Here is a 24,055-nt window from a genome sequence, read left to right as displayed (position 1 = left end):
GTGAAACACTATTTCCTCACTGCAAGCCCTGACTTGCTGTCGTTCCTCCTTAGTTCTCCGTTTTTCCAAGTCCTAGGGAGCACCTCTGCGGTGCCTTGTCCCTCCTTCTTCAATGAACCCTGTTCTCTCTCCAGCAGCGTGTCCAGTGTCGGCAGCCTACCTGAGCCTGAACCCCGTTGCTTCCAGAGCTCCTCTCACAGAGCTGACCTTTCACACAGCCGCCCCAGAACCAGCACAAGGGTCACTGAGGAAGCAGCCTCCCTGTCCACCTCCAACAGTGGCTGCGGCATTCCCTCCTCAGGGGAGCCCTCTGGTGCTGCCTGCTTTCCCCAGCACATCTCTGGTGTCAGGAGGAAGCTGCAAACCCAGTGGGGCAGGCCCCTCCCATGTCATTGTGGAAATGGGGACAGGAGGAAGGCCAGCAGTGCCCCTCCACACTCCAAAAGTAATTGTCACTCAGGCCCCTCTCATCTGGAATGTTCCTCCTGGGGATGGGGGTTCCATGGGCCCAGCTCCACTCCTCTTGCCTGGTCCTGCCAGCAGTGCTCCAGTGAGTGTCCCCATGACTGGATGTAGACAGGCTGCCCAAGACAGCTTGACCTGGGGCCAACCCCTGGGATCAACACCACCAGTTTCCCAGGAGGCTCCCATCAGGCCCCCAGTGAGCCAGCAGGCACCGTGGCCACAGAGGCCCTGTACAGAGGGCAGTCGGCCCACATCCCAGGCCAAGCCTCCACCTCCCAGTGTCTATCAGAACTTTCGGCGCTGGCAGCAATTGAAGGCCTTGGTCTGGAAGAAACTTCCACAGACTCCTGATGGGGAAGCACTTGCCTGCTTCTTCATGTGAGTGTCTCCTCTGGGAACATGGAGCTCCTGGGGGGCTCCTGCATGGGAATCCACACCACAAGGCAGGGAAGTCCTGAAGCTGGGGGAACCAGCAGAGAAAAACAACACACAGAAATAGGAGTGTCACACAGGTGCAAGAAAAGCTCCTTCCCTTTGCACCGTGGTACCCCTGTGAGTGTGGCCATCTTACTTTTACAGAAGGATTAGCACTGTAGAAAGGACCACATTCCCAAACAGCACCTGCTATGAAGGGTGCCACAATTTGGCCTGAGGCTCTAGACCATTCTGGGCATGTGCGGCTCAGCTCAGGCCTCACCCATACTTGTGGAACCCAGCAATGGAAACCATTCCTTGCTAACAGTGTGGAAATCTCACATTCTGGGGCTGGCAGATTCCATGTCTGCAGATGGCTGGCTCTCCTCATGGCTGCCTTGTGTGTGTCATGCAGGGCTGAGAGGTAGCTTTGGCTGCTCTTCCTGTCTGCCTCTCCAAAGCCACTGTCCTGTCCTGGCGAAGAATGCCATCTCCATGAGTGTACCTAAGCTAGGCTGGCCCAGGGCCCTGTCTCCCAATAGCATTACTGGGGGAATAAGGCTTCAGAATATGTCAATTCTGAAGAACAGAGTATTTCAGTCTAGAATGTTCACTAATGGAAAGCACTCACAGGAACATGGGGAAGGCCAGCAGTGCCTTTGCTACTGATTTCTGTGGTCCATAAGGGTGACCTGGAGATAAGAGCCCACATGGGAGCTGGACATGTAGGCAGCAAGGGTGAGGAGCACAGAGTTTGGGTCCACTGGGAATGGAGGGTCAGCTGTGGGCTGTGGGCTGTGACTGATCCTGATGAATTGCAGCCCAGTGCTTCGGTCCCTGGCCCGGCTCAAGCCCACCATGTCCCTGGATGAGGGCCTATGGAGAGGCCTTCAGGAGTGGGAAGGCACTAGCAATTACGAGCGCATGAACTTTCACGAGATGGCGGCCAAGTGAGTGAGGGACCCTGGAGCTGGGTTTGTGTGGTGGAGGAGGACAGAGACTGCACACCTGGGCCCAGTGGGGCTCATCACTCCCACTGCCAGGAAGGGCATGGACATGCACAGAAGATGCCCTTCTCCTGACAGCCTTCTGTGCAGGCAGTGGCACAGTCTCTCTGAGGTGCGGGTTGAGCTCTGAGTTGGGGGCCCTCACAAACTCCTGCCTCACTGATGCCTGGTCCACACCTGCCAGGGGGAGGAGGGTCAGACTCACTGGGGAAATCAGCCAACATGGGCCGTTGTGCAAAGGCAAAGATGGCTCCAGGTATCAGTGGCTCATGAGAGTATAGGGCCCATGCCTGCTCTAGGAACCCAAGGTTTTAATTTCATCTTTGTTCTCTCCATCAATCACAATCCTGATCAGCTTCTGCCACTCACCTCCTCGGTTAGAGGCAGGGATGGAATAGGCTCAGAAGATGGGTCACTGAAGGCCCTTCCTGGGTCACTTTTTTCCACACAAGTCGTGGGCGATCTAGAGTCTCCCTGACCTTTGCGTGTTTTAAAAATATTATTTATTGCTATTATAATGTGTTATTCAGGGTGATTCAGTCATGTGCTCCATGTGAAGAGTGCGCTTCTTTTGGACAGTGTCACTCCTTCCCACACTGACATCTTGTTTTCATCCTTTATCAGCAACCTTCTGTGCCTAGGCAAGAACCTCAGAGTACTGCTTGCACACCTTCTATGTCCTCCTTCTGGGAAGTGCCCATGGGGCTCATCCCCCTCTCAGCTTACCCTGTGCCTCCTACATTCCCAGGTTCATGGAATTTGAGGCTACGGAGGTGATAGAGAATTCAAACTTGCAGGGCACTATGCATTTCCAAGGCCCGCCTCCTGCCATCCCACTGAAGCCAGATTCTCCAAGGCCCTCATCCCCCGACATTCTCCAGCAGCCAGGTAGGGTCTCTCAATGTTCTATTGGAGTCCATGGCATGAAGTCGCCGACGGGGACTCGAAGGGTTTACCCACACGCAGGCCTTCTGTTTTCAAGGAGGAGTTCCTCTTGCAATGGAAAGAAAGCATCCCTCCAGAACCTGAGGTCGCTGAAGGAATAGTTAGCATGGAAGTGGTTATTATAGGGCTGTGTCTATAGCTTCTCTCAGCACAAGCACCTTGGACAACACCTACTCAGGATCAGCAATGGGATGGGCAGAGCACCAGAATGTCAGTGTCTCAGAATTTGGTACTGCATGGCTATCTTATGTATTCCACATTTTGCAGTCTCTTCTGCTCCACTGTCTATGCTGGTCTGGGGCTGCTGTAGCGCTACTAAACTCTGCTGCTCAGCCATCTGGTGAGGAAGCTCTTCCCCCATCCTTGCTTTGTCTGGTCTCCTCTCCCTTAGAGGGCAACTCCAGCAAGACTGGCCTCAAGGCTCAGCCTGCCCAGCCATCAGCACCCAAAGGTCAGAGGCCGCCAGAGACCAAGGCACCCGAGGAGATCCCACCTGAAGCCGTGGAGGAGTACATGGCCATCATGGACTGGCTGGAGGGCCTTCCTGAATTGTGCACCCAGGACTCTGGGGGAACACCCAAAGAGGCGGGAATGGAACAACAGGATGTGGAAGACATGTGCTCAGATCCAGAGCTCCTGAGCCTCCTTGACCAGCTGTGCTGCCAGGAGGATTTCATGTCAAATGTGGGCTCCAACTCCAGCCCTGTTCTCTGCCACTTTCCCTCTCCCTTGGAATGGACCTTGATTTCCTGGCTGTTCAGCACTGTGTGTGTGTGTGTGTGTGTGTGTGTGTGTGTGTGTGTGTGTGTGTGTGTGTGTGTGTGTGTGTGTGTGTGTGTGTGTGTGTGTGTGTGTGTGCGTGTGTATGTGTGTGTGTGTGTGTGTGTGTTTGTGTGTCTGTGTGTGTGTGTGTGTGTGTGTGTGTACCAGGTTGGGGAGGTCATTCCTTCCTGTGTTCTCAAGGTCCCCTTGGCACAGATTTCTCCTTTCTACACACACTGACACCCTCTTCCTTCTGCTCCAGGTGGAGGCCATCATTCACCCCACATTCCTGGAAGAATTGCTTTCCTCCAAACCAGACCTGGATCTTGAGGCCCTAATTGAGGAGCTGGAACAGGAAGAAGGACTCACCCCTGAGCAGGTTGGCACAGGAAAGACTGTAGGCAGGTAGATCAGGAGGGGAAGAAAGGCCGCACAACCAAAAGGAAGGAGCACTCCCTTAGGCTTCTGGGCAGTCATGGCTTTGGAGGTTATTCCTGAAGGTAGATGTGGATGTGGACTAGAAGGAAGGACACAGGAGAGCCAGGGAGGGGCTGAGCTTGCACAGCTGCAAAGAGACCCAGTGGGGATCTGACAAGCACAAGTGTGTGTGTCTGCAACCAAGAGAGGTGACCCTGCAGTTGTTCCCTCTACTCTGGGCCTTTCCCAGCGAGATGCAAAGCCAGTAACTCTGTATTTCCTCCAACAGATAGTGGAGAAACGTCTTGGGGCACTCAGAGTAGCCTCAAGTGTTTCTGAGTTGGCCATCTGCCAAGGTGCAGAGAGAAATGAGCAGAGCCCCCAACAAGCAGTCAGTGCAGATACCAGCACTCTGCATATCGTTTGCAGTGATGATCAGAGCCATGGTGGCACAGATGCAGAGCACCTGACACCTGCTGCTGCTGCTGCTGCTGCTGCTGTTCTCCAGGGGGGTTACGGGTGTCCTTCAGTAGGAACCACCCGGTCCACTGCTTGTCCCCAGGGACATGGATCCCATCCCCAGAGACTGGGGTCTGGAGATGCCGTGAATCACATGGAAGAGTGTCCTGCTGGCACTCCACGCAAGCGAGCAGGGGACAGGAAGGTGGGCAAGGAAGGTGTCCCCAGCCTGGCTTCCTTGCTGGGCTCTGAGTACTGTCTCCTGCCCTGGGGACTCTCTCAGAGCCCCAGGTCCCCCACCACCCTCCTGTCTTCTGGACACCAAGCCCCCGGGCCTTCACTGTGCAAAAGAAGAGGCCACCGCCTGGATCCCCCTCCACCTGCCAAGTCCAAGAAAAGGGCTCGCATTGGAGACTCATGCAACGCAGCAAAGAATCCCTGTGCAGGGTTTCACTATGAGGAATCTGCAAAGCAGGACTTGGCTTTGGGGCTGGTTCAGCCCTCACAGCCTCAGAAGAGAAAGCGTGAGGTGTTGGATGCCCAGAGGAAGAAGCGGAAGAAGAAAAATCCTTGAAGCCAGTTGGGGCCTGAGTGAGATCTCACCTGGCTTGCATTGTGCAATCGACCAAGCAAAAGGTCTTCCTCACTCACTGCTGATCCAGGGGTCCTCAGGGTAGCAGGGGAAGGGGGAGGGTAGTGAGACTGAGGGGAAAGAGGGGAGGGAGAATGAATAAAGGGGGAGAGGAGGATGGGGAGGGAGGTTTACCTGGGGGGCTATGTAATTGTGCAGAGTAAATAAAGATAGTTTGTTTGGAATGTGTCCTCACACAGCTGAGCCTGGGTCTGGGCTGTCCACGGAATGAGGAGTGTGAGCAGGGAAAGAGGTAGAGTTGTCAGGATCTGCCGTGCACACATTGCTCCTGCAGTTCTTCCATGTGGATCAGTCCATTGCTCCTGGGAGCAGGCAGACTGGAATCTCACTGTGATCCTTGATCATAATCGTCTCTCAAGACCTCACCCATCGTAAGAGGTCCTTTTGTGCACATCACTAGGTGACCCACAAACATCTAGTAGGGGACAAGTGTGACTTCCACTTCCTTGCCCTTCTTAGGTTCTCTGGTATTGAGTCTTGGAGATGGCCTTTATTATACTGAGCTTCTTTCCATGGTCCTCAACAGGCCAATTGCTTGGCTGAACAAGTTCTCATGCAGCCAGGGTCTTCCACAGAGTGTGGTTCTGGGGGAAGTCAAGTGTTGGCCCCTGGGGCCTGGCTGGTCTTCAGCTGACAGCCCCAGCAAGGACTCTCCCGGATTCATGCAGATGCCATGCTCTCTGGCAGTGACGCAGGGGACCTGCTCTTGGGGATGCCTTTTGGTGGCTGTCCTTTCATTGTCACTCAGAATAGCTAGAGCTTTTCCTGGTCTATGCACTCTGAGCAGGATTGCTGAGTGTCCCTGGTTTGGGGAAACTTGGCCATGGTTTCTCAATCTGGACATGTAGCTGCAAATTGTCCTCACCTGCCAGAGTCTTGCCAACCATTGGCCATCGCTTGGCACAAGTTCCACAAGTCTCAGAACAAAACAGGAAATGTGTCAGGGCTCATTCTCAGGACTGACAACAGGGGTTGCTGAAAATCATCATCACACTTCTATGGGTTCCATGTGGGGATTCTGTTTCATAGTGAGAGAATATATTCACTTGGCATGTTCACCGCACAGATTGTTTTTCTCTGTAGACAAGGTCAAGAGCCATAACTACCTAGCATGTTTTCTACTGGATCTTAAGTAGCTTTCTTTTACACTCAATTGTGAGAGTATCATATATGCTTACTATGTATCTTGTGATATTTGTGTTTCTTTCATAAAACACATGATAATTGAGAATGCTCTCACCGAAAGTCATTTTCCATCCTTATCTCAGTTCACCAAAAAAAAAATTCCGTCTTCATTCCATTGTTTTTCTTTACACTGAGCTCTGTATTAAATTACTGCAAGAGGGCTGGGAAGTTGGCTCAGTGGTAGAGCGCTTGCCTTGCATGCATGAGGCCCTGGGTTCGATTCCTCAGCACCACATAAGAAAAAAGAAAAAAAGCCAGAAGTGGCGCTGTGGCTCAAGTGGTAGAGCGCTAGCCTTGAGCTGAAGAGCTGAGGGACAGCGCCCAGGCCCAGAGTTCAGGCCCCACGACCGGACCCCCAAAAAAAAAAAAAACCAACAATAAATTACTGCAAGACCACGTTTTTCTCCCTTTGCAAGCATCATGTTTGTACAAGTGTATGAGTTCCTGAAAGATGTTTCTGTCAATAGAATCAAACCACAGAGGACACTTGCATAGGTGGCCTAGCTTATGAGGTCTATAGTGAATGTAAGTAATGAGTCTTGAATAATAGTTCCCTCTTTTAAATCAAGAATAATGACTACTAGCCAAGCGATGGTGACTCACATCTGTAATCCTAGCTACACAGGAGGCTGAGATCTGAGGTTCAAGGTTTTTAACAAGTCTGGTCAGGACTCTTATCTCCAGTAAACCGCTGGAAAACAAGAAGTGGTGTGGTGCCTCAAATGGTAGAGCACTAGCCTTGAGCTGAAGAGCTCAGGGACAGCACCCAGGCCCAGAGTTCAAGCCCAACACCCAGAAAAAAAAATGAAAGAAAGGAAGGTATAATGACTAATTAAATCCCCTGGCTACTTTCATTTTGGTTTAAAAGTCTCTAATGTTGCAGGCCATCCTGCTGGCCAATGCCTCCCCAGTGTCTCACTAGCTTAGCTGGGGATCAAAACTCTGGAGTGTGGGCTAACATGGTAACAGTTTCGAGGTCACATTTCTTGGTCTATTTGACTAGGTCATTATGGCTCCATTTGCAGAAAAAAGTGACTCCTGACTTAGACCCAAAGATGAATGAGAGGATGACTGGAACAAGACGATATATTGACTTCTCTATCTTCCTATTTTTCTAGCTATTCTATGGCTTAACCTTTGTATAGATACCTACCAGATGGTGTGGCCAATAATAGCAGATCAATAACCTAGTGAAAAAGTGAGGGAGCCACCTAAGTTCCAGAAAGATCTCCACCTATGCCGAGAAAAGACATGACAACTCCTCCCTTTATTAGCCTTCATTTTGTCTATTCTCCCTTCATGACTCACCAACCTGCTCAGTGGAGAGGCTGATTTCTCAGTAGGGGTCACACTAGTGCATTCCTTGGCCAGTCAATAAATTTTGTTCTTGCTGATGTGGTGGTGCAAGTCAGTATTCCTGGCAACTTGAAAAGCAGAGGGAGGAGAGAAGGTATAAAACCCAGGAAAATCACTAAATGGACTATGGACAAAAACAATAGCAACAGAAATAAAAAAGGACATACTCACAGAAAAATACTAGGGTCAATGCTCGAGTGGCTGAGCACTTGCCTGGCTCTCAGAATACCATCAAAACATTTTACTCATTCTCCCACCTAAGTCATTGGAATTATCAAGAACCAGCAGAATGTAAGGGTTTTCTTGGCTTTCTTCCTTGGAGCTTGCTAGTACCAAACTGACCTAACCCAGGTTCACCTCCTTCAGCTTATGCTGATGGAGAAATTCAAAAGCAGAAATCATACAATCCAACACAAATCACTGGGACCACAGTGTTGCCATCAAAGCCAGCTAGGAGATGTTGAAACAGTCACAGCACATCCACCAAGTAGATGAAATTAAGGAGAAGTTTCAAATAAAACTAATATGTGAAAAATATTGAGTAATATGTCAGAAAGCAGTAAGTATGCTCTTAAATGGCTAAACATATAGAAACCCTAAGACCCAGCAATCCTATTTTTTGGCATTTAACCAATAGCATACAATGCTACACCAAAGTTACCAGCACCACCACCTTCTCCACAACATTGTTTACCATAGCCAAGATGTGGAATCATGCCTCATTCAGTGGACAACCAGTTCACAAAATGTGATATATATATATATATATATATATATATATATATATATATATATATATATACACATATATATATATGTATACACACACACACACACACAAACATATACACAGAGAATGGAATTCTAATCATCCATCGAAAGAATGATATTTTACCGTTCATAATAAACTAGAAAGAGTTGGAAAAATTAAATGAAGTAAGCCAGAGCCATGGAAACATAGGTTGCATATTTTCCTCAATTGTAGTAATTAGAATGCGCTTATAAGTGTGCAAGTAAACAGAATAGATGATTTATATATACATACACATATACAGGCAAACACACATATACAACGGCTCATGATAAAATATACGGGAATGTAGACATTCACTCAAGCCAAAGGAAGATATGCAAGTGATTGGTTCACATAGGCTCAATAGCCTTGTGCATATCATCATATAAAATAATCTGTTATGAAATGAACTCAAACCAAAGCAAACAAGAAATAGCTTTTTGCTGCTGCTCTTACTGTTTTTGTTTTCTTTTCCTTTTGTGTTGTTGGTTTGTTTTGGGAATAAAAAGAGGGGGATAGGAAAAAAGGTGGAACATAGAACAAACACCACAGTGGTACTTATGAGACACTGTATGGAAACTGAACTGTACACTTTGTGGGTGGGAGGGAAAACGTGGGAGAGAGTGAGGGAAGGGGGAAACATGGTTCAAAAGAATTTTACTCATTACCTGATTCATGTAACTGCAACCCCTGTGTATAGCAAATCTATCATAATAAAGAAAAAATAGGTCTGGGGAGGGGCAATTCCCCAAGGTCCTTCACTATCCAAGTTGTTTCTTGGATAAGCAAACTACCAAAGGCTTACAGAGAATGGGTAGCTGCTCATATTGTAGAGATGACCTCAAGTTTTGTGATGCATTCCCAACAATAGTAAGAAGAAAGCAATACACAAGGACTCCGAGGCTGTGAAGAAAAGGGGATAAATGCAGCTGCCTGACACCTGGATTTTAACTCTGACTTTTACATCCTTTTTAGTTTATGTTCTTTGAAAGTACTTAGCCTCACTTTTGACACATTACTTCTTGTGGAAAACAGAGACAACAGCGCTGGACTTATTGAGCTATTAAGACTGAAAAAGGAATGAACATCTGTAAATAACTTTGAACAGTACATCGCAATGCCATTAGTAACACAGGGTGGTGAGAAATAAATGCCTTAGTAATTTTTTTAAAAGGTGGTTTTAAGTGGCAAGCAGAAAAAGGATTTACCAACTTAAGCCTTTTGAGCAAAAAAAAAAAATCAATACCCTGACCTAAACAAGTACCCCCACACACACACAGAGACACACAGCCCTGAAGTGACATAGAATCAGTAATGTGATGAAAAACTTTTCATCTTCTCTGATCTGCAGATAGAAATGAAGAATATAGTACCATATTGAAGTCCTACCAAACTTTTCTAGTTTGCAAAGGAACCAGAATATAGAAGTACGAAGGAGAAAGAATATTCCATCTTATCAAACTGTTTTTATGATTGCAGTTTCTTCCACAAGTGAAATCCTCAGTCTAGGCAGGAGATTGTACTTCCTTCTCAGGTCTACCTGCTGTCTGCTGCTGTGACACACAGAGACACTCAGATGAGTGTAACACCCAGCAGGTGTAATTAGATCATATGTTTCTCTGGAGAGATTGAAATGAATGAGATCATAGAAGGCAGATGATCCTAATGGGTAGGCTGTCATCCTGTCCCCTCTGGACAGACTCACATAACAGGGACACAAGCCCTTTGGACTGCCTCCTCTAACACGAAGCCTAACAAATTTCCCCTGTCCATGGAGGACCAAGAGCAAGACCCCAATATGGGAAGACTCACAGCAGAGCCCAGACATACAATGAGTGATCAGAAGGGGTATGTTTACTGAGTCTCATGGTATAGGGCAGGGAAGGAGACAGGGAAGGAATTTCAGGCCTCTTCTGAGACACACACACACACACACACACACACACACACACACACACACACACACACACACGGTGGAATGAATTTCATGCAATAGCAGGTGACTATATAGAACTGTGGTTCTATGCGGTTGTCTGATTGCAGTCACCATGAAGGGTGCTCTGCAGAATCTGCTCCTGTCCATGCTATCTCAATACTGTAAGAGACTCGGTTGACAGCCTTCATGTCACTGTGAGGCAAATGTTGAGGGTGAGGTTCAGGTGTAAGAGCAGGGACCACAGCTACCCCTGAGCTTCAGAACACTTGCTACTACCCTGAGTGTAGATAGGAAGGGGGCCTGCATTTGGGTCAAGGGCAGAGCATGTATTTGCAAAGCACCAGAATACCTGTCACTGAATACCTGACACCTACTCATACTATCCCACCATTCATTAAGCAAAGTCCTTCACACATACTGTCTATAATCCTCATAGCTCCTGGAGTTAGCTGAGTTGCTCCAGTTTACAGGAAGCCCAGGCTCAGAAGTTAGCAAAACCTGCCCAGACTCACAGAGCTCACACAGATTCATGCACAGCAACCAGCACAATGGCTCCTAAATCTGTAAGTTCCCTTGGTCCACACTGCAACTAGAGGAACATGATACCCACTGAGAAGTGCTGAAAGCGGGACAACTCTTCAGATTTCTCTTCTGCACAGGACAGTACTGAGGTTTTCACCAAGGGGACCCAAAGGAAAGGATCATCCTAAAAGCACCATTGCCATGTCTGCTGTCGGCTGGGCTCTGCCTCCTCCCTGGCAGCACAGCCACTGCTCATGGCATGCTGCTGAGAGGGGCCTGGGACTGTTCACCTGAGCTCCCAGACACTTCTATGCCACAGCTGTGCAGATTTGGGTGTCCTCACAGCAGAGGCCATGAGCTTCCTTCCATGTTTCAATTATAATCTTGCCTCTGACACTACAAGTGCTTCCCACTGGGCTCATGAAAAAGCCGCAGCTGGCAGGAAGTTTCTAGACCACAAATCCCCATGTTGATTTTTTTGTTCCCTGTGACTTACATGTATGGCAGCTGAGTCTGTACACACAGAGGGGCTGAGGCCTGCTGTGCTGTGGTTGTAAAGTAAGGTCCTACACAGGAAAACACCAGATTTGTAACAGAATTGTAACAGGTCCCAGGTTGTCAAGAATAACACATTGTAATATAATCATTGGCTTGCAAACAAGCTATTCTCCAAAACCAGAACATGGCCTCACATGCGGAAATTTCTTAAAGACTCACTCATATAATACCAACAAACACACATATGAATATTTCATAACTGTTGTGGTGCTATAATAAAATAGTCAAGATGAATCACTGAAAAGAGGATGAATTTTGGGTACACAGATTCTCGAGTTCCAGTCCTGGGCCACGTGGCACTATTTGTCTTGTATTTGTTGTGAGGCAGTACATCATGTTGGAGAGTGTGTAGTAGATGATTCCCCTCCACCTCATCGTGGTGAGCAAGAATAAAAAGATTGTCCAGATTGCAAGCATGCCTTTAAGAGGCTTGCTTACGGGCTGGGAAGGTGGCTCAGTGGTAGAGCCCTTGCCTTGCATGCATGAGGCCTTGGGTTCGATTCCTCAGCACCACATAAGCAGAAAAAGCCGGAAGTGGAGCTATGGCTCAAGTGGTAGTGTGCTAGCCTTGAGCTGAGGAGCTGATGGACAGCACCCAGGCCCAGAGTTCAGGCCCCACAACAGGCAAAAATAAAAAAAAAAAAAAAGAGGCTTGCTTACAGTGTGCTAATTCCCTCCTACTGGGCTCTACCTAACTGGCTCCCACAGCTGCCAATCACAGTTTTACCTAAGAACTAAGCAAGATCAAAAAGATGTCATACATAAGCCAGTGAGACACTGAAGATCCAAATATAATATAGTGCGCTTATCCTCCAAAGCTAATGTCCATGAACCAGTGACAAGTGTGGTTACCAGTGCCTCGTACTTAGAAGACATCTTAGAATATTTACAACAGACTGACAGGCAGACACACACACACACGCACACACACACACACACACACACACACACACACACACACTCACACACACACACAGAGAGAAACACAATCTCAGTGTTCTTCAAAATACATAGTAAGAGATATAAGAATTCCTCTGGGAAATAAAATTGGTAACAACATAGAGAAACCAAACATGTAGCCATTCCTGAACATACAAGTATTCCTCCAGTATTTTACTTATAACATAACCCAATTTCAAATCCACAGAGAAATGAACATTTTCTTTATCAGATCCAAAAACATACGCACAGATTTCTTCTAAATTTGCCATGATAAACTCTCAAGTCTGAATTTTTAAAAGTTCTTGAAAAATGTTAAAAAATGACTTGCACACATCATATCTCAAAGGTAAGCTTATAAACATAGGATATCACATCCTATAAATGCATTAACTTGCTACTTTGACTTCTGATATTCTGAATGGTTTCAGACACATCATCAGTCACACATGTAAATGCACACATTTTCTTCTCACTCTCAATTTGAAGAACATAAAGTTAAACAATTTTCCAAGTAATGTCCTAAAACACATACAGAAAAGCATCCACGTTCTGGGAATTGTAACGGGCCCCAGGTTGTCAAGAATAACACATTGTAATATAATCATTGACCTGCAAAGGAGCAGGTCATGGCCTCACATGGGCAAATATGCTCAAAGACTGAATACATATAAACGTTACAGAACTATCACATGAGTTGCACACAATCCTTTTGATCAACTACTACACACCAGGCTTGATTTTCATCACACTCTTGCATCCACCGGAAGGCAGTCATGCTATGACAACTTCGGTCTCAGTTAGACCCTCTTATGCAATTCTGCAATGGCATCAAGAGCACTGATGACTACAGGGAGAATCTGGATGCTGATCGATGTGCTCACTTCCATAAGGATAAGTGCCCCAAGCAGGTCTGTCAGACCTTCTATCACTATGCAATGAAAGGAGCTACTGTTTAGCAGAACTGGACATGGATTTTCAAGCACAGCAGACATTTCCCTCAAGCTTCTCCCTTCTTGAGGCTGTGAGAGATATTGGAGGGGCCATGCCTGCAGGCTTACAACACATTATTAGCCTGCATCCTCTAGTAGAAGGCCAACGATCCCACCGAAAAATGAGATCGCAGGGCTATGGCACTCGCCAGGACCCATGGTGCACAAACTGCCAGATAGCTGGCCGGGATCAAAGGGCACCGAGTCCCACCGGCCACGGGCTACTGCCACCACCCACGGACACAGACAGGGATGCTAAAGGCTCACAGGCTGCTGACACCACGCAGACACGGGGATGCTAAAGCCCCAGCGCAGAACACTGCAGCAGCGCACTCACAAGCTCAGGAAGACTGAGCCCTGAGCTGCTATTACACGTGATTTTATTAACAGACTGGACATCACCATCTGAATGACATCATCCACGCTCGCGCCTGCGCATAACGTTCCCCAGGGAGGGGCCAGGCTCGCGCTTGCGCATCTCCACCAGGAAGTTGACAGTTGAAGGTGGAGCATCAGAGCGCCTCCTTGGGCGCATGCGCAGGCCTCGTGGCTTCATGCCACAGCTCACCCTGGAGGCCCCTCCCAGAACGTGGGTTGTCACCCTTCCCTAAAACAGCCGGTCACACATGCACACTCGTGATTTCCAAACTCACCAACCTGAGACCCCTGCACTGCACACCACCCAACTCCAAATTCCTCTTAAGACCCCTCTGGCACCGAGTTTCAGACTTGGGCAACACTGTGTTCCTAGAGCTTTCCATACTACAGCTTTGCTCTGCTACGTACATCTCCTCCAACAGAGATTCCCCAGTAAATGTGGATGCTCTCACAGTTTAGTGACAGCTTTCCTCAATATGAAAGCCTTGGCAGATGTTGGTTGATTTCACGTGGTATGGGGTGCCTTTAATTGCTGTCTCTCATTCCAAATCTCTCTTTCCTTCCCTCCCCTTTACCCTCTCGCTCCCTCCCTCCCTGAGACATACTGCAAAATTTCAGTCAGAAACGTGAAAGAAAAACACCTGTCCTGAGTTACTAACACTTTCGAGCCCAGCACTCCCCTGTCAGGGCCCTGCAGATTCCTCTGATTTCTCATTCCACAGGCAGCAGCAACTTCCTCAAGCTATCCCCAGCAAGGTATGCCCGCTGCAAAGCTCCAAGGACAAAATAGAGCCTCTTACTATCGCTAGTCCCCTCTGAGAGGGCAGAGGGGCTCTGTCCTCTGAAACTGGGTGATGCTTCTCCACCAGTGCATTGTCACTGGCGTTTCCTTCCTGGCATTCAACGTGGCTCCAGGCATTGCCTCTGTGTGCACTGTCTTCACAACTTATAGCTGGAAGTATTTCATTATATCTGCACATCTCTAGTCCCAAGCAAGGTCTAGGGAGACTTGTACAGAGAAGCGGACAAGCAGAGCAGAAAGGTAGCTACATATAAGAAAGCAATTATTCCATGTGACAGAAGACTAAAACCTACACATAGGTATGCATATGGGCAGCCGCTATGTGTCCTCTCCCCTGCCACTGTGACCAAACACCGTGCAGGCGTTTGATGGAAACATGCACAGGTTCATTCAGAAATATAGGTGGTAGGAAGCAGGATATTGAAGAAGCATTGAGACATGGAACCACACAAGTGTCCCAATCCAGGGAGACCCCCCCCCACTACCGTGGGGGCTTTGGACTTGAGATGCTCTGCCTTCCATTCCCGCCTGGCCCCTGTCATTCTTCATACAAAACCCATTTGGTCAAAATATCTCAGCCAACAGTGTTCTGTTTCCAAAAAAGGTCACATAGTGGAACAGTCCTTCTGGACTTTTCTTCCCTTCCCATCTGTAGGATGCCAGCAAGGAGTGCTGATAGACATAATGTAGCAGATACTTTCCTTTGGGATTCTTCCTCATACTCATCCTATGTCTTGTTGTGTATTTTCTAGCAATGTCTTTTGTTCTTGGCATAAACTATGAGTATTAAAATTCCTGTGATTTGGACAATGAAGAACTGCAATTGTCACAATATGTAAATGAGAACACACATTTTTAAGAGTTGGTTAAAACAATTACTCACAATTGGTGCTTAACTGATTGCTAGGCAAGTCTTAAAACCCAACTTTATCACAAATTCACACTTCCAATTCTTATTTACTCTTCTATGGAAACAAAATCTGTAATCTAGGTGAACCTACATGAAATATTATCAGACCCTCACATTAACCCAAACTTGGACTAAAATCATCTTCTTTCCCCTTTTTATTTGCCAGAAGTAGGACTGGAACTTAGGGTCTGGGTATTGTCTGTGTCATTTGCTTTACCACTAGACACTGCCCCAGTTCTCACTTTTTGCAGTAGTTTATTGGAGATAAGAGTCTCATGGATATTCTGCCTGGGATTGCTTTGAACTTTGAACCTGACATATCAGCCACCTGACTAAGTCACCAGCAACTGGCCACAAAATCATTTTATCCTTATAGGTGTCAATGGCATGAACACACACGCACTGTACAATATGATAGGAAGAAAAGTCCAAAACATATTTAGAAATAGTGATGTATGATTCCCTGCTGCAGTGACCATCAAATATGTACCCTGAAGTCATATGGCTGTGAAAGGTGTGGTTAGCTGTCCCGGCAGCACTTCAGGACAGAAGATGATGAGAGAAGCACTAGCTCAGCTAAAGATCAAAACACAAAACCTATGTGTCTTACTAGATGTGTGTGGCTCTACCATCATCTTAGTGTGAAAACCAACAACAAAGAATACAACTTGATGCCAAAGGCAAGACATCAAGTCATTAATATCACCCATGCAACAAAGAAACCAGATTCCAAAGAACAAGTGGATGTGATGGAGACAAGTCATTGGGAATCCAGTGAGCAGTGTGGTCAGGACCCCAGGGGACAGCTCCCATACCATGTGGAGGACACAGAGGAGTGGGTATTGGGGATCAGTGGGTGGAAGCCTGGATCTTCTCAAACTACACAGACAAAAGAAGGATAGAGAATTTCTAATTTTTGCATAAAAAGAAAAAGAAAAATATGAAACACCTTTACTATAGGACGAGAGTACGTTTTCTGGTCCCTATTCCTCACAGCCTTCTCTACAGCTATGAAGTCTAGAGGCTACCATGGATATTTCATATTTGAAATCATCTTTAGCCAGAATTATATGTGGGTATGGATGATGTATACACATTATGTATACATACAAATTATATAAACACACGATGTACACATGTAAATACACATATGCATTGACAAACCTGAGCTTAAAGACCGAGCTTATGAAACCATTGAAATGGTTCAAGAATCTACTTATGCAGAAGGAAATCGGGTGGGATGAAGGAAAGAAAACCAGGCTTATGGATGAAGACATGAAGGAAGAAAACATCAGCAAAACCATTGGCTGCTGCATGTGAGAGCGAATATTAAAGTTGCCTGGGCACCCACCAGTCATCTTGCCTCTGTATTATTATTTAAAGGGAACTGAGGTTCTGGCCCTCCTGCCACAGCCCTTAATGGAATGTCTGTCAACCCCCACCCAGCCTTCCTGGGTCTCTGCCCCTCCCCCACTGTAGAATGCCTTGACCCCCACATTCTACTGCTATTTACATTTAAACTTTCCCCAGTTGTAGTTGGACCCTGAGAAGCACTGCAGCCACGTTGCTCTCTGGGTTCTCCACTTGACTTTCCTGCCTTCGAAAGCTGCCAGACAGCTGTGGGCGATGTCCAACCCTGTGGGGATGGCTTCAGATGGAGGTAAGCCTGAAGGGCAGGGCCAGAACCTCTAACCCCCAGCTATCCCTGAAAGGTTTTTGGAGTTTCCGTTTGTTACCACGCTCCCACCTTGAGTTATTGAGCTGTAGCTTATCAGCATAGCACTGAACTTTCCCAAGATCATCTAGATGACTCAGGAAAGTATGACAATTTGGAGATGGCTCCCATGGAGTCTTCATAAGGACCCTAGGAATATGGTCTCTTAGACGAGGCTGCAGGTCATTCCACGGGCCTCAGGCCAGACCTGCTGGTCTCTTCCCATTTACAGGGGACCTCTATGCTAGTCCAGGTAACTCATGCCACTCATCGCAAAGGGACAGCGCAGCCTGGACACTGCAACTGGCACACAGCTTGGGCTGCACACACTTGGCGACTGTCACCCCTTGGTACAAAGAAGCCTTCCGATTTTCTGTCTGGTCAACAATCTCTGCCCTTTGTCTGTGGACATGAAGGCTGGGCGCATCTCCTCCAGCTGGTATTTCATGAATCGGGAACTGATATGGACTGCTGCCGACTTTCCTTTTGTAGATTCTGGGGTTGTCTTTCTGAAGAGGTCAGAGGGAGCACCACTGAGTGGGGAGGACATTCTGCTGTTACTCTTGTCATTCAAGTTACAGCAGGTGACCTGGTGGTTAGGTGTAGGACCTGAGCACCTATTTTCTTCACAGAGGCTACGTGAGGGCATTCAGAACATGCTGTCCTCTAGAGCACTGTTGACCCTGTGTATCTGCTTCACGCCTGGATCCTTGTTACCCAATCTATGATACAACTGAGGGCAAAATAGAAAAGTGACACATTTCTGATTTGACAAAGTGACTATGAAAATCTCTAGACTATCCCGTTATTGACTCACTACTCCTCATTTCCTGAGTGTTCTGGTCCTCTGCAGCCATGCCTGGCTGTGCAAGGACAAGATATCACCACACCAATGGTTCTGTGAAGGAAGGGACAAGCAATTACATAGGAAAGGCCTGGTGAGAAGTCTCTTCCATTACTGTTTATCCAGGAAGGTGCTAATGTGAACTGGGTTGTGGGTTGTTTTATGAGGATACCTCTAGACTTCCTAAGCTGCTAGGTGAGAGATTTCATTCAGTGCTTTTGTTTCTGGTGGTCGAGGAGAAACAAAAGGAGAGGTTTATGTAGAGCACCAGGAAAAGGAAGGCTGAGCAGCTAAAGGGGCAGCTTTTGAATCTGAACCTCCACAGAGAAGATTGGGGGACAGCAATGCACATGGACTGGGTCTCCTGAAAAACAGCAAGCATGCTGAGTGGCTCGTGTTGCCAAACAGGGGCAAATTAACCCCTTTCTAGGGAACGGCCTTCAGGGACATGGGCTGTCTGCCCAGGATGCCTGAAGGAGACCCACAGAAGCAGAAGAAGCTGAGGGGTTAATCTCAGCACACACAGGTGCAGGAGTGTTGTAGAACAGGAGCAAGTCCTCCGCAGGATTAATCCTCAAAGAGAGACACACCATGGCATTCACTTGGGGACATCTGTGAAACACTATTTCCCCACTGCAAGCCCTGACTTGCTGTCGTTCCTCCTTAGTTCTCCGTTTTTCCAAGTCCTAGGGAGCACCTCTGCGGTGCCCTGTCCCTCTTCAATGAACCCTGTTCTCTCTCCAGCAGCGTGTCCAGTGTCGGCAGCCTACCTGAGCCTGAACCCCGTTGCTTCCAGAGCTCCTCTCACAGAGCTGACCTTTCACACAGCCGCCCCAGAACCAGCACAAGGGTCACTGAGGAAGCAGCCTCCCTGTCCACCTCCAACAGTGGCTGCGGCATTCCCTCCTCAGGGGAGCCCTCTGGTGCTGCCTGCTTTCCCCAGCACATCTCTGGTGTCAGGAGGAAGCTGCAAACCCAGTGGGGCAGGCCCCTCCCATGTCATTGTGGAAATGGGGACAGGAGGAAGGCCAGCAGTGCCCCTCCACACTCCAAAAGTAATTGTCACTCAGGCCCCTCTCATCTGGAATGTTCCTCCTGGGGATGGGGGTTCCATGGGCCCAGCTCCACTCCTCTTGCCTGGTCCTGCCAGCAGTGCTCCAGGGAGTGTCCCCATGACTGGATGTAGACAGGCTGCCCAAGACCGCTTGACCTGGGGCCCACCCCTGGGATCAACACCACCAGTTTCCCAGGAGGCTCCCATCAGGCCCCCAGTGAGCCAGCAGGCACCGTGGCCACAGAGGCCCTGTACAGAGGGCAGTCGGCCCACATCCCAGGCCAAGCCTCCACCTCCCAGTGTCTATCAGAACTTTCGGCGCTGGCAGCAATTGAAGGCCTTGGTCTGGAAGAAACTTCCACAGACTCCTGATGGGGAAGCACTTGCCTGCTTCTTCATGTGAGTGTCTCCTCTGGGAACATGGAGCTCCTGCTGGGGCTCCTGCATGGGAATCCACACCACAAGGGCAGGGAAGTCCTGAAGTTTATCACACCTGTAGAGAAAAACCACACACAGAAATAGGAGTGTCACACAGGTGCAAGAAAAGCTCCTTCCCTTTGCACCATGGTACCCCTGTGAGTGTGGCCATCTTACTTTTACAGAAGGATTAGCACTGTAGAAAGGACCACATTCCAAAACAGCACCTGCTATGAAGGGTGCCACAATTTGGCGTTAGGCTCAAGACCATTCTGGGCATGTGTCACTCAGCTCAGGCCTCACCCATACTTATGGAACTGGAAATGGAAACCATTCCTTGCTCACAGTCTGGAGGATGGAATTCTCAGATTCTGGGCAGGAAGATTCCATTTCTGGAGATGGTTCTCCTCATGGCTGCCTTGTGTGTGTCATGCAGGGCTGAGAGGTAGCTTTGGCTGCTCTTCCTGTCTGCCTCTCCAAGGCCACTGTCCTGTCCTGGTGAAGAATGCCATCTCCATGAGTGTACCTAAGCTAGGCTGGCCCAGGGCCCTGTCTCCCAATAGCATCACTGGGGGATTAAGGCTTCAGAGTATGTCAATTCTGAAGAACAGAGTATTTCAGTCTAGAATGTTCACTAATGGAAAGCACTCACAGGAACATGGGTAGGCCAGCAGTGCCCTTGCTACTGATTTCTGTGGTCCATAAGGGTGACCTGGAGATAATAGCCCACATGGGAGCTGGACATGTAGGCAGCAAGGGTGAGGAGCACAGGGTTTGGGTCCACTGGGAATGGAGGGTCAGCTGTGGGCTGTGGGCTGTGACTGATCCTGATGAATTGCAGCCCAGTGCTTCGGTCCCTGGCCCGGCTCAAGCCCACCATGTCCCTGGATGAGGGCCTGTGGAGAGGACTTCAGGAGTGGGAAGGCACTAGCAATTACGAGCGCATGAACTTTCACGAGATGGCGGCCAAGTGAGTGAGGGACCCTGGAGCTGGGGTTTGTGTGGTGGAGGAGGACAGAGACTGCACGCCTGGGCCCAGTGGGGCTCATCACTCCCACTGCCAGGAAGGGCATGGGCATGCACAGAAGATGCCCTTCTCCTGACAGCCTTCTGTCCAGGTAGTGGCACAGTCTCTCTGAGGTGCGGGTTGAGCTCTAAGTTGGGGGCCCTCACAAACTCCTGCCTCACTGATGCCTGGTCCACACCTGCCAGGGGACGGAGGGTCAGACTCGCTGGGGAAATCAGCTAACATGGGCCGTTGTGCAAAGGCAAAGATGGCTCCAGGTATCAGTGGCTCATGAGAGTTGAGGGCCCATGCCTGCTCTAGGAACCCAAGGTTTTAATTTCATCTTTGTTCTCTCCATCAATCACAATCCTGATCAGCTTCTGCCACTCACCTCCTCGGTTAGAGGCAGGGATGGAATAGGCTCAGAAGATGGGTCACTGAAGGCCCTTCCTGGGTCACTTCTTTCCACACAAGTCGTGGGCGATCTAGAGTCTCCCTGACCTTTGCGTGTTTTAAAAATATTATTTATTGCTATTATAATGTGTTATTCAGGGTGATTCAGTCATGTGCTCCATGTGAAGAGTGCGCTTCTTTTGGACAGTGTCACTCCTTCCCACACTGACATCTTGTTTTCATCCTTTATCAGCAACCTTCTGCGCCTAGGCAAGAACCTCAGAGTACTGCTTGCACACCTTCTATGTCCTCCTTCTGGGAAGTGCCCATGGGGCTCATCCCCCTCTCAGCTCACCCTGTGCCTCCTACATTCCCAGGTTCATGGAATTTGAGGCTACGGAGGTGATAGAGAATTCAAACTTGCAGGGCACTATGCATTTCCAAGGCCCGCCTCCTGCCATCCCACTGAAGCCAGATTCTCCAAGGCCCTCATCCCCCGACATTCTCCAGCAGCCAGGTAGAGTCTCTCAATGTTCTATTGGAGTCCATGGCATGAAGTGGCTGATGGGGTCTCGAAGGGTTTGCCCACATGCAGGCCTTCTGTTTTCGATGGAGGAGTTCCTCGCGCAATGGAAACAAAGCATCCCTCCAGAACCTGAGGTCTCTGGAGGAATAGTTAGCATGGAAGTGGTTATTATAGGGCTGTGTCTATAGGTCCTCTCAGCACAAGCACCTTGGACAACACCTACTCAGGATCAGCAATGGGATGGGCAGAGCACCAGAATGTCAGTGTCTCAGAATTTGGTACTGCATGGCTATCTTATGTATTCCACATTTTGCAGTCTCTTCTGCTCCACTGTCTATGCTGGTCTGGGGCTGCTGTAGCGCTACTAAACTCTGCTGCTCAGCCATCTGGTGAGGAAGCTCTTCCCCCATCCTTGCTTTGTCTGGTCTCCTCTCCCTTAGAGGGCAACTCCAGCAAGACTGGCCTCAAGGCTCAGCCTGCCCAGCCATCAGCACCCAAAGGTCAGAGGCCGCCAGAGACCAAGGCACCCGAGGAGATCCCACCTGAAGCCGTGGAGGAGTACATGGCCATCATGGACTGGCTGGAGGGCCTTCCTGAATTGTGCACCCAGGACTCTGGGGGAACACCCAAAGAGGCGGGAATGGAACAACAGGATGTGGAAGACATGTGCTCAGATCCAGAGCTCCTGAGCCTCCTTGACCAGCTGTGCTGCCAGGAGGATTTCATGTCAAATGTGGGCTCCAACTCCAGCCCTGTTCTCTGCCACTTTCCCTCTCCCTTGGAATGGACCTTGATTTCCTGGCTGTTCAGCACTGTGTGTGTGTGTGTGTGTGTGTGTGTGTGTGTGTGTGTGTGTGTGCGTGTGTATGTGTGTGTGTGTGTGTGTGTGTTTGTGTGTGTGTGTGTGTGTGTGTGTGTGTGTGTGTGTACCAGGTTGGGGAGGTCATTCCTTCCTGTGTTCTCAAGGTCCCCTTGGCACAGATTTCTCCTTTCTACACACACTGACACCCTCTTCCTTCTGCTCCAGGTGGAGGCCATCATTCACCCCACATTCCTGGAAGAATTGCTTTCCTCCAAACCAGACCTGGATCTTGAGGCCCTAATTGCGGAGCTGGAACAGGAAGAAGGACTCACCCCTGAGCAGGTTGGCACAGGAAAGACTGTAGGCAGGTAGATCAGGAGGGGAAGAAAGGCCACACACCCAAAAGGAAGGAGCACTGCCTTAGGCTTCTGGGCAGTCATGGCTTTGGAGGTTATTCCTGAAGGTAGATGTGGATGTGGACTAGAAGGAAGGACACAGGAGAGCCAGGGAGGGGCTGAGCTTGCACAGCTGCAAAGAGACCCAGTGGGGATCTGACAAGCACAAGTGTGTGTGTCTGCAACCAAGAGAGGTGACCCTGCAGTTGTTCCCTCTACTCTGGGCCTTTCCCAGCCAGATGCAAAGCCAGTAACTCTGTATTTCCTCCAACAGATAGTGGAGAAACGTCTTGGGGCACTCAGAGTAGCCTCAAGTGTTTCTGAGTTGGCCATCTGCCAAGGTGCAGAGAGAAATGAGCAGAGCCCCCAACAAGCAGTCAGTGCAGATACCAGCACTCTGCATATCGTTTGCAGTGATGATCAGAGCCATGGTGGCACAGATGCAGAGCACCTGACACCTGCTGCTGCTGCTGCTGCTGTTCTCCAGGGGGGTTACGGGTGTCCTTCAGTAGGAACCACCCGGTCCACTGCTTGTCCCCGGGGACATGGATCCCATCCCCAGAGACTGGGGTCTGGAGATGCCGTGAATCACATGGAAGAGCGTCCTGCTGGCACTCCACGCAAGCGAGCAGGGGACAGGAAGGTGGGCAAGGAAGGTGTCCCCAGCCTGGCTTCCTTGCTGGGCTCTGAGTACTGTCTCCTGCCCTGGGGACTCTCTCAGAGCCCCAGGTCCCCCACCACCCTCCTGTCCTCTGGACACCAAGCCCCCGGGCCTTCACTGTGCAAGAGAAGAGGCCACAGCCTGGATCCCCCTCCACCTGCCAAGTCCAAGAAAAGGGCTCGCATTGGAGACTCACGCAACGCAGCAAAGAATCCCTGTGCAGGGTCTCACTATGAGGAATCTGCAAAGCAGGACTTGGCTTTGGGGCTGGTTCAGCCCTCACAGCCTCAGAAGAGAAAGCGTGAGGTGTTGGATGCCCAGAGGAAGAAGCGGAAGAAGAAAAATCCTTGAAGCCAGTTGGGGCCTGAGTCAGATCTCACCTGGCTTGCATTGTGCAATGGACCAAGCAAAAGGTCTTCCTCACTCACTGCTGATCCAGGGGTCCTCAGGGTAGCAGGGGAAGGGGGAGGGTAGTGAGACTGAGGGGAAAGAAGGGAGGGGGAATGAGTAAAGCGGGGGAGGAGGATGGGGAGGGAGATTTACCTAGGGGGCTATGTAATTGTGCAGTTTAAATAAAGATAGTTTGTTTGGAATGTGTCCTCACACAGCTGAGCCTGGGTCTGGGCTGTCCACGGAATGAGGAGGGTGAGCAGGGAAAGAGGTAGAGTTGTCAGGATCTGCCGTGCACACATTGCTCCTGCAGTTCTTCCATGTGGATCAGTCCATTGCTCCTGGGAGCAGGCAGACTGGA

General features: G+C 49.1%; 2 protein-coding genes across 2 annotated transcripts; both read left to right on the top strand.

Moving 5' to 3' along the window:
- The first annotated feature begins 294 nt into the window (after window positions 1-294).
- Window positions 295-5,043, top strand: LOC138834927 (NUT family member 2G-like). The gene is made up of 6 exons (XM_070033723.1): window positions 295-843; window positions 1,701-1,829; window positions 2,635-2,774; window positions 3,223-3,515; window positions 3,856-3,972; window positions 4,300-5,043. The coding sequence occupies exons 1-6, from the start codon at window positions 401-403 to the stop codon at window positions 5,041-5,043; spliced, it is 1,866 nt and encodes a 621-aa protein (XP_069889824.1). The 5' UTR covers window positions 295-400.
- Window positions 5,044-17,118: 12,075 nt separating this feature from the next.
- Window positions 17,119-23,655, top strand: LOC138834926 (NUT family member 2G-like). Its single transcript, XM_070033722.1, has 8 exons — window positions 17,119-17,152; window positions 17,439-17,459; window positions 18,798-19,503; window positions 20,363-20,491; window positions 21,298-21,437; window positions 21,887-22,179; window positions 22,474-22,590; window positions 22,918-23,655. The coding sequence occupies exons 1-8, from the start codon at window positions 17,119-17,121 to the stop codon at window positions 23,653-23,655; spliced, it is 2,178 nt and encodes a 725-aa protein (XP_069889823.1).
- The last annotated feature ends 400 nt before the right edge of the window (window positions 23,656-24,055 follow it).

The sequence above is a fragment of the Dipodomys merriami genome, unplaced genomic scaffold (assembly GCF_024711535.1).
Source record: "Dipodomys merriami isolate MVZ:Mamm:240054 unplaced genomic scaffold, mDipMer1.0.p SCAF_22, whole genome shotgun sequence".
Lineage (NCBI taxonomy): Eukaryota > Metazoa > Chordata > Mammalia > Rodentia > Heteromyidae > Dipodomys > Dipodomys merriami.
This window is presented reverse-complemented; position numbering and strand designations above follow the sequence as displayed.